This window comes from Canis aureus, chromosome 21, assembly GCF_053574225.1.
Source record: "Canis aureus isolate CA01 chromosome 21, VMU_Caureus_v.1.0, whole genome shotgun sequence".
Lineage (NCBI taxonomy): Eukaryota > Metazoa > Chordata > Mammalia > Carnivora > Canidae > Canis > Canis aureus.
In genome coordinates this window covers 30300132-30315272 of record NC_135631.1, presented here as the reverse complement: position 1 = coordinate 30315272, position 15141 = coordinate 30300132, and the positions used below count along the sequence as shown (strand labels likewise).

At 53.9% G+C, this 15141-nt stretch overlaps 1 protein-coding gene across 10 annotated transcripts; it reads right to left on the bottom strand.

Moving 5' to 3' along the window:
- Positions 1-285: 285 nt before the first annotated feature.
- On the bottom strand, positions 286-12248 carry LOC144292826 (putative inactive 1-aminocyclopropane-1-carboxylate synthase-like protein 2). 10 transcript variants are annotated; one of them, XR_013360223.1, is made up of 8 exons: positions 11458-12248; positions 5635-5765; positions 3039-5351; positions 2615-2660; positions 2382-2523; positions 1161-1323; positions 949-1062; positions 286-503 (listed from the first exon to the last, which is right to left on the bottom strand). XR_013360223.1 is itself a non-coding variant. In XM_077863679.1 (6 exons), exons 3-6 carry the CDS (start codon positions 3194-3196, stop codon positions 1031-1033), a joined length of 381 nt encoding a protein of 126 aa, XP_077719805.1. In that variant the 5' UTR covers positions 3197-5351; positions 5635-5765; positions 11458-12247; the 3' UTR covers positions 286-1030. The 10 variants fall into 10 exon arrangements, 2 of the variants coding, with proteins under 2 accessions (XP_077719805.1, XP_077719806.1); XR_013360222.1 differs by having other exon boundaries at positions 949-1323; XR_013360226.1 differs by lacking the exon at positions 1161-1323 and having other exon boundaries at positions 949-1065; positions 11458-12247.
- Positions 12249-15141: the final 2893 nt, after the last annotated feature.

Here is a 15141-nt window from a genome sequence, read left to right as displayed (position 1 = left end):
GACCCCCGCCGGGGCCCACCGCCACCCTGGCTGCCCCAGGGCCCCCCTCCCCCCAGCCCCGGCCCACCACGACCCCAGCTGACCCCAGGGCCCCCCTCCCCCCCAACCCCAGCCCTGGCCCACCACGACCCCAGCTGCCCCCAGGGCCCCCCCTTAACCCACCAACCCCAGCCCCAGCCCATCCCGACCCCAGCTGCCCCCGGAGGCCCCCCACAGCCTGGGCTTACCACGACCCCAGCTGCCCCCACCCCCCTCCGGGGACCGGCCCCCACCGTGACCCCAGGCACCCCCACCCCCACCCAGCCCCAGCCCACTGGAACTCCAGCTGCAGCTGCTGGCTGGTTCTGTCTAGGGCTCTGGGACCCCAGGGATGGGGCGCTCTGTGTGCCCAGGTGCCCTGGGTGGACAGGGGTCTGTGCCCACCTCTGTTTGTCAGACCTGCATGTCTGTTGGATGAAGACACATTTCGTGGAAACCTCCCCCTGGGGCAGAGGAAGATATCCCTGTCGACAAAAGAGGTCAGGGAAGGGGTGGCAAGGTCCCCAGAGGCTGCTGGCTACCACCCACACAACTGCTTACCTGGCAGGTCCAGAGGGCATGGGAACTGGCACTCCCGGAGCCCTCTGCCCTGCCAAGGGGCCCCCAACACACACACCCATGCCCCTAGCCCCCAGATAAGAGTCTGATCTCTGAACTTCCACCTGACTTTTGCCTCCTCACCTCCCCCCCACACACACACCCCACCGCCTCCAGGTGTAGACTGACTACAGCCAGCTGTTTGCTGCCCCAGGGCATCAGGGGCAGGGGCTATACTCTCTGAGGCCTACCCCTGCCCTCCGGGGAGCCGAGTGAGCCCTGCCTCCCAGCTAGGGTATGGGACACCTGGGGGGGGCCCCGGAAATCAGAAAGACTAAGGTGAGCAAGAGAGGGGTCCAGAGGGATCCTTACCAGGGCTCCCTGCCTGGGCTGGTGCCAGCTGTTTCTCTCCAAGACCGACTCCGTGTCACAGCTGAGCTGGTAACACCCGTACTCAGCACACCTCAACAGTCTGGTAGGAATGTTCTGCTTGGGTTTACAGCCCCGATATAAAGAGTCAGGGTGCCCCCTAAGTGAGGTAGACTCGCTGCTGCCAACAGGGCAGATCCTCCGAGCTCTCTTACCTCCTGCCTCGGAGCCCCGCGGTGGACTTTGAGCAACTTAGATATGCTCGGAGGCGCCCTTAGCCCGGTTGCTCAGCACTGGCAGCACGTTAGAACCACTTGGGTGGGGGGATCCCTGGGTGGCGCAGCGGTTTAGCGCCTGCCTTTGGACCAGGGCGCGATCCTGGAGACCCGGGATCGAATCCCACGTCAGGCTCCCGGCATGGAGCCTGCTTCTCCCTCTGCCTATGTCTCTGCCTCTCTCTCTCTCTCTCTCTCTGTGTGACTATCATAAATAAATAAAAAAAAAAGAACCACTTGGGCTTTGAAAAGTCCCGATGGCCAGACTATGCCTCCAGAGCAGCTAAACCAGAATCTTTGGGGCTAGGGCCCACAGATCAGTATTTTATCTCCCCCAGATCATTGTCATGTGTCCAAGCTTGGGAAATGGCGTTCCAGGGGCCGGGAACCTGGTTTCTGCCAAATATCAAAGGGGCCGGCACCATGCACGGAGCCATCTGGTTGGATCTCTCCTAGCTTCCCTTTTCCCCCTGCCAAAGCTGAAATCAAATTGTTTCTAAACCAGATTATCAAATTACATTAATTTGTATCATTATATCCCAGCTTTTAATTTAAGTCCTGCAGCCTGGCATCTGCTCTGTTATAGGGAACCAAAGAAAGGGGGCCTTACCTAAGTTTGGGCCATAGCATTAAACGGAGGGGGTGGGAGGAGGTTTCCTCTAAAGCCTGGAATCCCTTGGGATCCACGGGGAGCTGAATTCAGGTGCCATAGATCTAACCACAGCAACTTGCCCAAATGGCAGCTCTCCGTGGGTCGCCTGGGAAGATGAAGTTAAGTCCTATTCCAGGAGTCGGGGCATTTCTTTGTAATCTTTACCTGAAGCAAGCAGGGGATGGGGGGGGGTGGACTGACTGTGTGAAGACTGGTTTCTGTCTTTCCAGCCCTAGGGAACAACTGGACTATATGCCCTTTCCAGGCAGCGCATGGGCTCCAAGCAGCCCAACAGGAAGGCCCATCTGTGTTTTAGTTTAGACCAGCAGTTCCATCTTCTGACTCTTCCCTACCCGCATCCTGCCCGCTTTCAAACTCCTGTCCTGCCACCAAGACAGTGAACTGGGTGTCAGCGGATTCGAGGGCTGTCAGGGGCCCAAGCAGACCCAGGAATGCCCCCATTGCTGTGAGGTCTAGCCAAGGTCCTGGCCTGGGATGGGACTCGGTACCTGTGTCCCGAAGCAGCCGGCACAGCTGGTACTGGGCGATGCCAGGCACACCGCGGAGGCGGCCAGAAGGGCTCACAGCAGAGGCCACCCCCTGGTTGTGTGTGTGAAGAACACGAAAACGGAAGCCAGAGATGCCGAAATCCTAGAGGGGAAGAAGGAGGGGAGGGAAACCTGGTTTGCCCGGCTCCCGGCTCCCTTTCCTTTCCCACCAAAGACAGGAAGCTGGGGCTCACCCTACTGGTGCCCCCGATCACATGGGTCCTGCTGGGGTCGGGCAAACTGGAGAGGAGACAGTACGATCAAGGTCATGAAGAACTACTGAAGGATGAAACTGGAGTCAATGAGACAAGACAGGAAGGCGGGCTTGAGGTCCTTCTAGACATGAGAGCCTGCAGGGCCCAAAGCTCAAGAAACAGTTGCCGCAGCGAAGCTGGGGAGGCAGCTAGAGGTCCCCTTGGGAACTCGGCGGGTCAGCTCCCCGGTGCCCGCTCTGCCAAGTCCAGGACTGTCAGTCTGGCCGGGGCCTTCCTGCAGCTGGTGCAAAGCCCCCCTCCTGGCAGGCAGCTCTTCACACATGTGGGCCACCCACCGTTTCCAAAACGTGCTGCCCCACTTTTGGCAAAGCTGCTCCTTCTGCCTGGCCTGGCCTGGCCTCACCTTTCCACGCTCAGAACACTGTGGAGCATGATGGGTTGGTCGAGCACAGGCAGCACGTCAGTGTCCCCTGTAATCACACGTAGGCTATACCTGCAGATCGCACGAAAGAAGGGAAGCAATATCTGGGTTCCCGCTAATCTCCCCTCGGTCCCTTTCATGGTCTCCTCGGGCTACAGCTCTGATACTCTTACTGCTCCAGCACCCATCCAACCCTCCCAAAGGGGGCGTGGTGAGGTCGGGGGGTGGGGGGACCGGAAGGGGTCCTTAGACCTGGCTTGGGGGTAGGAAGGAAGAGGATCCAGAGACGCTCAGGAGAACATCGAATCCTTCATCTGTCAGGCAGAGGCCAGTGCAATGGGGAGGGTGCATCTCCCAGAGAGTCAGGAGCTCCCACCCAGGGTCCCGACTGAATAGTGACATTATGTATGTGGCCGTCATGTTTGTTCTCCCCATGGCCCCCTGGTATCTCCATTTCACGGACCAAGAAACAGTTTCTTCAAAGAGACAAAGTTAATTCCCTCGCTTAGCAGGTGCTCTAGCTGGGGTTTGAACCCTGTCCTGTCAAATTCCAGCCCACACCCTTCCAGCGTTCCTCCTCTCGTCCTCAGGCCCTGCCACAAACTGGGCTGGACTAGAGTCATGAAATTTGGACGCGTGTGTTTCTTCTAGAAAATGGGAGATCATCGCCCCTAACCAGTGAGGACTCCAGAGGTAACTGATGTTAACATGCGCGTGGGAACGGGACACGGGGTTCTCTGGGGACACGTCCTCACCCGCATAGGGTCTGGGAGTCCGGCTTGGCCTCAGGCCAAGTGGCCGCGAAGTGGCTGCTGGGAGAAAGTGGTTACGTGGCAAGAAGAGGAAAAGCAGCAAAACCAGATCACGTTTGTTGTGTCGGTGTCTGTACCCGGGCAAAAGAATAAAAAAGGAAAATGGCAAAAAAAAATGTTTGGCTGAAGCATGTGGGTACGTTTGCTTTCACTTCAATTTCAGGGAGTCGTGCACAGCTTTGCAGGGTACACTAGGCGGTAAGACTATCGGGGTACATTGCATCGGGTTCTGACTTCTTGGCCTCGAGTGACAGGAACCTGCTCAGGGGCCTCGTCTCGAGGGGTGGAAGTCCAACCTCTCGGCAAATTCCAGGTATTTGTTCAGTGAGTCTCGGGAGTAGATGTCTCCCAGAGGGCTCCGAGGGTTGATTAGCGTGAGGCCTCTGACCTTTCTCCCCTAAAAAAGACCAAAAAACTGAAAACAAAAAAACAAAATAAATAAAACCAACCAACCGCCCCCCCCCCAACCATAACGGAGTTGGACACAACGGGTCCTACACATCTACCTCGAGTTCAGCCAGGGATCAAGTCAAGATGCCCAGTTCGCACACTTACCCGAGGCCTATCGTCGGGATCTGAGCTCCTCCGGGAGGATCTCGAACACGCAGCTCTCCCACTGCCCCCGGGGACAGCAGGAGCGAGGACCCGGCTCAGGGCTCCCAGCGGGACATGTCCCTGGGGCCCACAGCGCCTTGGCCCTCCAGCCCCGTTGGGGCAGCGGCACCCACCCTCCAGGCGTCGGCCTCGTCACGGCAGGCCCGGCCTCACGCACGGCCCCCCAGCGCCCGGTCCTTGCCTCCGTGGTCGGGAAGGCAGGCACGGCCCCAGCACCGCCGACCCAGAGCTCCGAGCCTCAGCCCCCGTAACCCCGAGCAATCCCTCGCGCCCGGGCTACGGTCCCACTGCACTCTCCCTGCCCCGATTTCTCTATCCTTCCCCCACTGTCGCTTACATGGGGGGACTGCAGGGGCCCTTCCCCTTCCACATGCCGCGGGACATTCCACGGCCTAGGTGGGCTAGCGGGGAAGGGGCCCACCCTCAGCTCAACCTTCCAGTACAGGCGGGAACTGAAGGTGGAGCTGCCGTAGAAGCAGGTGGGGACCAGAGAGCCTTCTGGAAGCACGGGAATGAGGCCGTCAGTCCGGGGGTCTCTCTGTCAGGACATGCCAGGCTCCCCAGACCAGTAGCCACACTACGGACGGAGAAGGCTCCTTGGGCCATCCCTCCTACCCGGGGCTTAATTTTTGGTCTGAGGCTCCGTAGAAGTGACCTTCCTGTAGCCGTTCTTTGGGGAAACACTAGAGAAGGAGGAAGGGAAGACCGTGGCTCCGAATGGTCTGGGATCCCGGTGACAAACACCAACGGGCCCGCTGGCAGGTGGAGCGTAGTCCTCGGCGCGTCTCGCCAGCCACCGTCCATGCCTTGGGAGCCGAGGTCCGTGCCGGGGAGGGCGGGATCTCTGCGCGGCTCGGGGTACCTGCACCTGGCGAGCCCATCGGTTCTTTCCTTCCCCCCTTCGGCCTCACTGATGAGCTAACCAAGGGCCCAGGCCTCCGAATGGAACTGGCCGTCTGGGTAACCGCCTTCTGCACGGCCGGAACTCGCTGGGCCCGACGCTCTTGCTTGGGTGGTGGTCGGAGGGAGGCTGACAACACATCCCGCGGCCTTATTGGACCTAAAACTAATTCACCGCCCCCCTTCTTGGCAGAGGAGACAGGAGTTAGGAAGTTGAAATGGCTAAGCCAGCTTCCCAGGGCTCCCCGTACCGGAGGGGGGTCCCGAAGCCCAGCTAATGACGCAGCGAGTTGGCTCCAGTTGTCCCTATTTCTGAGGCGACCTCCTTGAGGACTGTCCCGTGTTTTCCTTCCATACTCGTGGGGGCCCGAGTCCATCCCTCCTACAGAAGTAACAGGAAGGTGTTCTCATTGGGGTAGAAGTTCCAGCGCTTCGGGGCAAAGGCCTATGCGTCCAAATATCCTTCTTCCCTAAGACCGGTGCCCGCGTGCTGCTGTTTCGCCGGGGGAAAGCAGGGCGCATTGACTTTCCACCCAGATCACGCAGAACCTTGGCGGGCGTGGGGAGTACAGAGGCAATTCAGAGCCACCACCTGGAGACCCACAGGAGGCAGAGGTCAAAAACCATGTAAGTCCCCATGTGAGAAGGTCGAGCCCCTTTGTCTCCCGCCCCCGCCCGCACCCCCAGGAGGGACAGGCACCGGGAACTCCCTCATGTAGGACCCACTGGTCTTTGCTCTGCCCTGGCCTTGAGGGTCTCTGCTGGTTCTAGAAAATTCAGAAATTCCCCCAAGAATACCGCCCTCTACCAGGGAGGCCTGAGACTGCGGGACTGACTCCCGTTTTCGGGATAGAGCTGAGCAGGTGGCTTGCAGGAGTGGGTCGGGAGTCGGGCGTCCTCCCCCCACAGCCCGTGGATAGACCCGGAGGGACTGGTGCCCAGGCCCCGGCCTTGCCTTGATCAGCGTCAGCCTACGGTCTTTCCCAACGAGCAGAGCATCCAACCCCACGTCACGGGGCGCCTGCCTGAAGCTATCAACTCTCCAGGTGACGCAGACCATTAAGTGTGAGAGTTTGGACAAGAACTCAGGCCTTTTGAGTTCTAGGGCACTGCTCTCTCCACCAGCCCGGGCTGCCTCCTGAGGACGTTTCACTCTGGATGTTTTCTAGAAGTTTCTAGAAGTTGTTCTAGAAGTTGTTGCCCAAAGAAATAGGGAGGAAGCCAACCAAGAATCTTGTGCCTCGGGTCCTTCCCTCGATGAGAACAGGTGTCCGGGGGCCATGAGCCTTTAGACCCGGGAATTACTCGCAGCAGTTGCCCTGTCCAGTCAGGATATTGCGGCAGGACATCCTCGGTGACGTTCATGTCACTGTGACTCTGCTGTTGACAAACAGAGCGTGAGGACAGCCAGACTGGGAAGACCCACAGGCCTCAGCCTACTGCTAGCACGCATGTGGGCCTCACAGAGGAGGACGGGGAAGCATGCCCCGTGATGAACAGAGGCCCCATCTTCCTGTCGTAGGTTACACGTGTGGGGGATTCATGGGTGAGTGTGGCCTCCCCTCCTGTGCACTTGGGCCAGGGCCATATATGCACAAACACCCATCCAGAGCACAGCCCCGAACACATAAGCCGCGAGTTCACATGTGTTGTTCTAGAAACTGTTTCCCCGCTCCCTGCCCTGAACTCTTAAGTCTGGTCACTAAAGAACATTCTAGGGTGACTAGACCTGGTGTCGGGTCCCAGCACAGCCCAACACTTGGCTTACCGTCGGTCATCAGAGCAAGGCAGAGCTTATTCGCACGGATTCCAAGCTTAATGAAGCCCCGGAGATGGAAGGAGACTAACAGGTCCACTTGCCCTGCCCTGTACGGACCTCTCTCAACCTCTAGTAAGTACTCAGAACATTTCAAGGGGAAATCTCACAGCCCCACGAGGCAGTTCAGTCCATGTTTAACAACTTCAAGTGTGGACGCCCGGGTGGCTCAGCGGTTGAGCACCTGCCTTCAGCCCAGGGCGTGATCCTGGGGTCCCGGGATCGAGTCCTGCGTCAGGCTCCCTGCGTGGAGCCTGCTTCTCCCTCTGCCTGTGTCTCTGCCCCTCCCTGTGTCTCTCATGAATAGATAAATAAAACATTAAAAAAAAAATAAAACACTTTCTTCTGAGAAAGGCCCACTTTGAGAAAAAGGGGAAACTGAAGAGGTAGGCACTGCATGTCCATCCTGTGCCTCAGCTAGGACCCCGCAAAGCAGGAATCGCTCTAAGAAAAAGTGATTTTGAAAGAAGGGAGGGAGGAAGAGAGGGAGGAAGGGAGAGGGAGAGACAGAGAAGGAAGAGACAGAGACGGATAGAAAATCAAAAGCCTGAGCACATTTTTCTGCTGGACTAGAGGTTAGGAAACTCCTGCCCAAGGGGCCAAATCCAGCTGCCTCTTTTGGTTTCATTTTGCTTTTAACTTTTAAAGATTTATTTACTTATTTGAGAGAGAGAGAGAGGGAGAGAGAGAGATGCACACGCAGAAGGGGAGGAGAAGCAGACTCCGGGCCGAAGAGGGAGCCCGATGCGGGGCTCGATCCCAGGACCCCAAGATCACGACCCAAGCCAAGGGCAGACGCTCACTGGCTGAGCCCCGCTGGCGCCCCAGCTGCCTCTTCCTGTAAATGAAGCACGGCCGCGCACGTCTGAGGATGCGTGTCCTTGGCTGCGTGTACGCTTCCATGGGAGGGCGGAGGAGCGGTGACACAGACCCCGGCTCACGAGGCCCAACGCTTCCCTAGGTGGCCCCATGTGGAAGACGCTTGCCTTCCCTTACTCCAGAACATGGGCAGGACATCCTCGGTGAGGATTCCCCGTTTCTCCTAGGTTGGCCACTCCAGACACTCAGAGCTCGGTCTCGCATCCTTCCTGCGTCACCTCCTTACAAACGCCGCCAGCGGCTCCTGGACCGCGGCCGTGGCCTCTCCCCGCCGGGAGCCGTGCGCGCCATACACCTGCTTCTAGATCCTCACGGAGGACTTCCAGGACGGCGGAGGCTAGGCTTCATCGCCAGCCATTCGTTCAGGGCGTGGGGGTGAAAGTCTTCAGTTCTAGCAAGCTCCCGAGACTCTCAGCTATTTAAAGCACCTTGCCTCTGAGGGAAGGCGAAGCGATGGGGAGGATGGAGGAAACACCTTCCTAAAGCCTCGAAGAGTCAACCACCCAAAATGAGGCGGCGGGAAGCCCCGAGGTAAGAAAACCTAAGGCCAACAGCTGCCTCTAATTCTTTATAGGACAGTCCTCAGGTTCCCAGACACAGAGACTCCTTTTTTTCTAAAAATCTAGATTTACACCCCTTCGGCCAGAAGGCCACAGTTTGAATTCTTATTCCGGGTTACGTGCCCCAGTGCCCTCACATCTGCCAAACCTTGTTGCCCCTCTCACGGGTTTGCGGCCCGACCTGTTCCAGCCCCGGCCAGTCTGCCGTGCTATCTCCAGGGCAGCCTGTACTCCCGCCAGCGCTGCTGCAGGCTCCCGGATCAGGATCTCCCCAGGTCGGCCTTCACCTTCGTGAGCCCAGGCCTGGCACGGAGGGGGCAGGGGGAGGGGCACAGCCCCGGGCCGAGGCCGAGCCCCGAGAGCAGGGCGCCGACTGAGCACTTTTGCTATGCGAGGTGGAGCAGCGACCAGACAAGCCACAGGACAAAGTAGTGCCATCCTCAGCCGTCGTACAGAGGACCTCACCCGCCAGAACTGGGAACATGCAGGCTGGTCGGAAAGAATCGAACCAACATAAGCTCTCATGTCTACGCTAACCCTTTGCTCTACAAACAAATGCTCTGTTCTGGCCCAACCCCCTTCCCCTAAAAGTAGGAGAGTCCTTTCCATGGGGCTCTCAACCCCGCAGAAGGTAGGTCATGTCGTCGTTCCTGACAGCCCCCACTTTAGGATGCTCCAACTGATGATTTTTTTTTCTACTTTGCAATGGTGCAAAAGTGATATGCATTCAGTAGAGACTACTTGGAATTTTGAATTTTTTTCCTGGGCCAGACCCTGGGCACCGGCAGCAAGCGGCAGTCCCCAGTCGGCCCCATGATCACAAAGGTCCACAGGCATCTCATGACCATCCTGTACCCAGACGATGACCCTCCTGCATGCACTTGCAGTACAGGATCCGAGAAGTTACAGGAGATGTTCAACTCTTGATGGTAAGACAGACTGCGTAGAGGACTGTGCCCAGGCGAAGGCCAACGTGAGTGGGCTGAGCACGATTCGGGGAGGTCAGGCTGGACTGCGATGTTCAGCGGCTGCGGTGTATGGGACGCATTCTCAGCCTGCAGTGGGCTCCTCAGCACGTAGCCCCTCATGAGTCAAGGAGGACGTGCACGTGGAGAGCACAGAGCGGAGTTGGCAAGGGCCAACAGGGAGTCCCGGTTCCTCCTCCCGAAGGGTGGACCCCTCCGCCCTTGCCGGTCCTGGGGCGCTGGTGGGAAGGACCGCAGCGGTGGACAAGCGCTCTTTTCGATGGGCACGAAGTTACCACCAGGGAGGGGTCTGCTTCCCTCCAGGCTGGGCCCCCGCAGAGTGAAGGCCTTGTCCCGCGTCACCTTCATAACAAAATCAAAGATGCCATGTGGTCCCAGGACTTCAGCAGTAGCTCCAGTTCGGGCTGCTAGAGGGCCACCCTTGGTTCTCGCCCTGGAAGTCCTCGACGTTACCGGCACTCCGGGATTCTCCCCCGTCCCTGGCTCTCAGCCGGAGACCCCTGGGGCCAGGAAAGCAGGAACCGGGGTCGGGCAGGGAACCTGGAGACCAGTGTGGCCAACAAGCTGCAGAGGACAGAGGCTGCTCGCCGCGGTCAGAGTGAGAGCTTCTCAGACTGGCGTGTGGAACGACGGACAGATGCCGAGGCATTTACCTCAAAGAAGTGTATTTTCTTGGCAAAACATATTTTCTAATAAGGAAGTGACTCTGTGACGAGGCCAGGAGGACACTGGCAGGTAGACCTCTGCCAAGACAGGTCTTTTCTTTTCTTTTCAAGATTTTATTTATTTATTCATGAGAGACACAGAGAGAGAGAGAGGCAGAGATGCAGGCAGAGGGAGAAGCAGGCTCCATGCAGGGAGCCCGATGTGGGACTTGATCCCGGGACCCCGGGGTCACCCCGTGAACCGAAGGTGGATGCTCCACCACTGAGCCCCCAGGCGTCCCAACATGTGTCTTTTTTTTTTTTTTTTTTACATGTGTCTTTTCTATTGGAAAAGTCTACTGTGAGAGTCGTTGGCCCACAAAGGCAATAATGTCTCTAAGTTGTCTGCTACTGGGGCCTACCAACCCTTTCCTCAATCCTCTTGTGTGCACCCTTGGTTTCGGCATCCCCCAGCTTCCAACCGTCTACCTATTACATCACACTGTTATGGAAGAGGGCCTTTTGGGGGCGCCTGGGGGGCTCAGTCAGTTAAGCGTCTGCCCTCGGCTCAGGCCCTGACCCCAGGGTCCTGGGATGGAGCCCCGAGTCAGGCTCCCTGCTCGGTGGGGAGTCCGCTTCTCCCTCTGCCTCTGCCTCTCCCCCCAGCTTGCGCGCTCTTGCTCACGCTCTCTCTCTCTCCCCCAAATAAAATCTTTTTAAAAGTTGGGGGGGGGCTCCTATAACAGCTAGAAGCTGTGTCTCAGAATCAGCTTAGCAGATGCCAACAGCCCTTAAACAGTAGAAGCGGAGAAGGAGGAGCAAACATGGGAAACGAGCTGGGAACAGGCTGGTCTCTTGGTTGTTTGCAGTGCACAGGGGTAAACTCTTTATAGCAGGAGCTTTTTTATGTCACTTTTCCGTGTACCCCACAAGCTCTTCTAGCCCTGAGTTGCCCTCCAGCCTTCCTTCCCTTTGCCACGTACCAACCTCTCCTGGCGTCCCAGTCCCCTGACCTAATTCAGACGCTTCCTTCTTATTATGGTAAGTATGATAAGGATTTCAGAGACTCCTTTATGTGCATGGGAAGCAAGGTGCTGGGAGAATACACCCCTGAACACAAGCTGCAAAACTGAAATCTCAGGTAGCAGCCTTTGAAGAACCCAGGTTATATCTTATAGCTCCTACTCACCGATTGTAGCCTGTTGCAAGAAATACCTCCCCGTCTGGGCATGGGTTTCTCCACATGAAGGTAAGAAGATACCTCAATTCAAGGTGATAAAACTGAAGCTTAATGAGGATGAGTCACTTCTGAGGTCCCACAGTAGAGCCAGGATTTAAGCCTTAGACCTCCCACTCTAGCCCAGAACTGAAATCCAGTCCTGCATGGACAGCAGCTGGGCTGCATGTCACAATGCCCAGGAGATCTCAATTTCTGGAACTGGATTAACTTCATCCCACAACCTTGTCCTCCCGTATTGTTCATGACTCAAAGCCCCTGGCCAGGAGCCGATAAATACTCTGAAAGTGGTTGCCTTGGTCTTGCATTTCTCAGAGGATCACTTTTCAAATACAGTGTCCAGAACACAAAATCCAGACACAGGAACAAACAGCATGAGACAAGACCAGTAGAGACAACAGAAAGACCCACTGGGCTCTGGCTACTAAGAGTAGACTACAAAATAATTGCTTTTCTGTTCAAGGGGATAAAAACCCAAGTCTGAAAATTGGCAGATTAGAAATTATTAATATAACAGATTTGAAAGAAAACAATCAAATAGAGGTTAAAATGCAATGACCAAAAATGTGAAAAGCCTCAATGGGACAGTTTGTCATCATATTAGATAGAGGTAAGGAGAAAATTCATGACCCAGAAGAGGAAGCTAAAGAAACTTTCCAGAGTGTTATATGAAGACACAAAAGAAAGTTAAGGGAAGATATGAGAAAGTCTAAAATATACATATACATATTCATTTGGAGTTCCGAAGGAAGAGAAAAATGGAGCAGAAATAATCTGAGTAAGATGTTTTATCAGTGCCAAATAATCAGACACCAAAGCATGGATTCAAGAAGCCCAACAAATGCAAATTAGAATAAAGAAATCTACATATACATACAGATATATATATATACATATATATATATTTAGGATAAAATATGTATAATCTACAAAAAGACAAACATCTCAAAAGCAGCCAAGAGAAAAGTTACCCTTAAAGGAATAATAGACCAGAAGCTGGCTTCCGCCAACAGTGGCAACCTGAAACAACGAAATGTTATTTTCAATATACAGAGAGAAACTAGCTCCCAACCTAGAACCCCGTAGCCATTGAGCCCATATGTCGTTAGGCGGTGCCACTTCCTCCCCCAGGGACTGGATTTGTGCAGAGGATACTACTAATCTGCACGAGTAGGTTTGCCCTTAAAAACTAAGGCCCCCTAAGTGAAGGAGACCAGACGTGGTACCCATCGTGCCGTCCTACTTATAGAACAAGCAGAAGTAATCCAAGGTGATAAAGATCAGGACAGTGGTTGCCTGGGGAGGGAGTTGGGAAACTGAGCACACTGGAGTGTGGGGACCTTTCTGGGTCTAGATGACAGTGATCTAGAGCTTGATGAGGTGGTGGCTACGTGGCTATAACCATTTGTCACAGTTTGAACTGCACACTTAGGAATTTTACCGTATTTAGGAAGTGGGTTTTTAAAATGCAGCTGTAGCTAATTTAAAACTCTGTTGGGATAATAAATAGCAAAGCGAAGTTTGTTTCCAATGCTGGCCCATGGAGTGGAAAGTCCAACATGGGGGCCAGTGCCAAGGACACAGGACACCATATTTACATAATTATTTACAGTAGGAAAAAAATGAAGAGCCAATTCTCAAAAAAAAAAAAAGGCAATATAGAGAATGTTTAAGTCTGGATGAAATGGATTAATTTAGCTTAAACATGTAATTATTAACCCTAATTCCAGATGAGAAATATTGAAACAGTTTACACGGAAGTCATCAAAGAACTAATTCCCTAAAGAAGTACCTGGCCCAGACAGTCTCAGCAGGAATTCTTTCTTTCTTTCTTTCTTTCTTTCTTTCTTTCTTTCTTTCTTTCTTTCTTTCTTTCTTTCTTTCTTTCTTTCTTTCTTTTTTATTTTTTAAAAGATTTTTTAAATTTATTTATGAGAGAGAGAGAGAGAGAGGCAGAGACACAGGCAGAGGGAGAGGCAGGCTCCATGCAGGGAGCCCGACGTGGGACTTGATTCCGGGTATCTAGGGTCATGCCCCGGGCTGAAGGTGGCGCTAAACCGCTGAGCCACCCAGGCTGCCCTCTACATTTATTTATTTATTTATTTATTTATTTATTTATTTATTATTATTTTTCCTCTAGATATATTTAAAGGAGTGTATTATTCTAGTGCTACTCAAGCTATTCTAGAAAAAGGAAAAATATCCATGTTTCATAATTAAACAATAACAGATTTCAGAAAGTTTATAGGAAGAACTATGGACAACTCTCCCCAATGATTAGATCGTCAGTACCTAAAAGCTGGATACTACTTGGCGAACATAACCCAACAGCATCGTGACATAACCTTGGACCAAGCAAGATCATTCTGAGAATGGTAAGATGGTTCAATCCTAGGATTTATTTTTTTATTTTTATTTTTAATTTTTTTCAGTCCTAGGATTTAAATTAACTTTTCATTAATAGATTCTAGAGGGATAAAAATCACTTGATCTAAAGACATTAAAAAAAAAAAATCTGACAAGGGTAGCCCCGGTGGCACAGTGGTTTAGCGCCGCCTGCAGCCTGGAGTGTGATCCTGGAGACCCGGGATCGAGTCCCACGTCGGGCTCCCTGCACGGAGCCTGCTTCTCCCTCTGCCTGTGTCTATGCATCTCTCTCTCTCTGTGTCTCTTATGAATGAATAAATAAAAATCTTAAAAAAAAATCTGACAAAATTAGAAGCCATTCTTGACTTGGGCAATCAGATGAATAGGTACCACTTTAACATTAGATACCTCTCAGCCAGAAAGCCAGCCTCCTGCTTAGTTGGGGAAACTCTGAAACTTTGAACTCCTGGACAAAAGAAAAGGCCACCCATTGTGGCTGCTAACTATCTAACACAGGACCAGAGGTCTCAGCTGAGAACATTAGGCGGGGAAAGAAACTAGGGTTAGAACAAGGGAATTTGGAGATCTGCTATCTAGATTATCCCTGTCTGCCCGAAAGACACGAGAGGATTAGGAGATGTTCTACGAGAGAATTTAGTAGAATAGAGGCCCAACTCGTGTTTCATTAAATACACAATTTTATCGGAACACAGTCACATCTGTGTGGCACATATATGCCAGCCAGACTTTGGTAGTAAACACCAGACCAGCATGTTCGACGCTGGGTCACTTACATAACGAGCACACCCAGCAACTGCCCGGCAGCCCCAGCCCCGTGCAGCGTTTAATCCCAACTGCTAGGAAGTAAGAATGACTCCCAGCCTTCAGCTGGGCCAACTAAGGACATAATTTATTATGTCCCTGAATTGAACAGGGTCCCCCAACATATCCAGAATAGGTATGAATGGTCTAAGCTCTTTGGGGGGGACACAGAACCCTCCAAGACTACGGTATTATCAATGACAGCTAACCCTGGGTGCCGCCTTCAACTAGGCCCTGGTCTGGGGGACGTAATCCTCAAATCGACTCTGTTAGCTTCACTTTACAGGTGAGAAAACAGGCCCAAAAGATGGAGGTGACTCACACGAGTAGGTGGGGAAGGGGGGCTTTAACGGGAAGTCTGCTAAGCCCAGGCCCCAACTGCCCCCCCTAACCATCTCTCCCGAAGGCCTCTCCCTGGAAAGCTGTAGACACTTTCAAAGCTTGGTG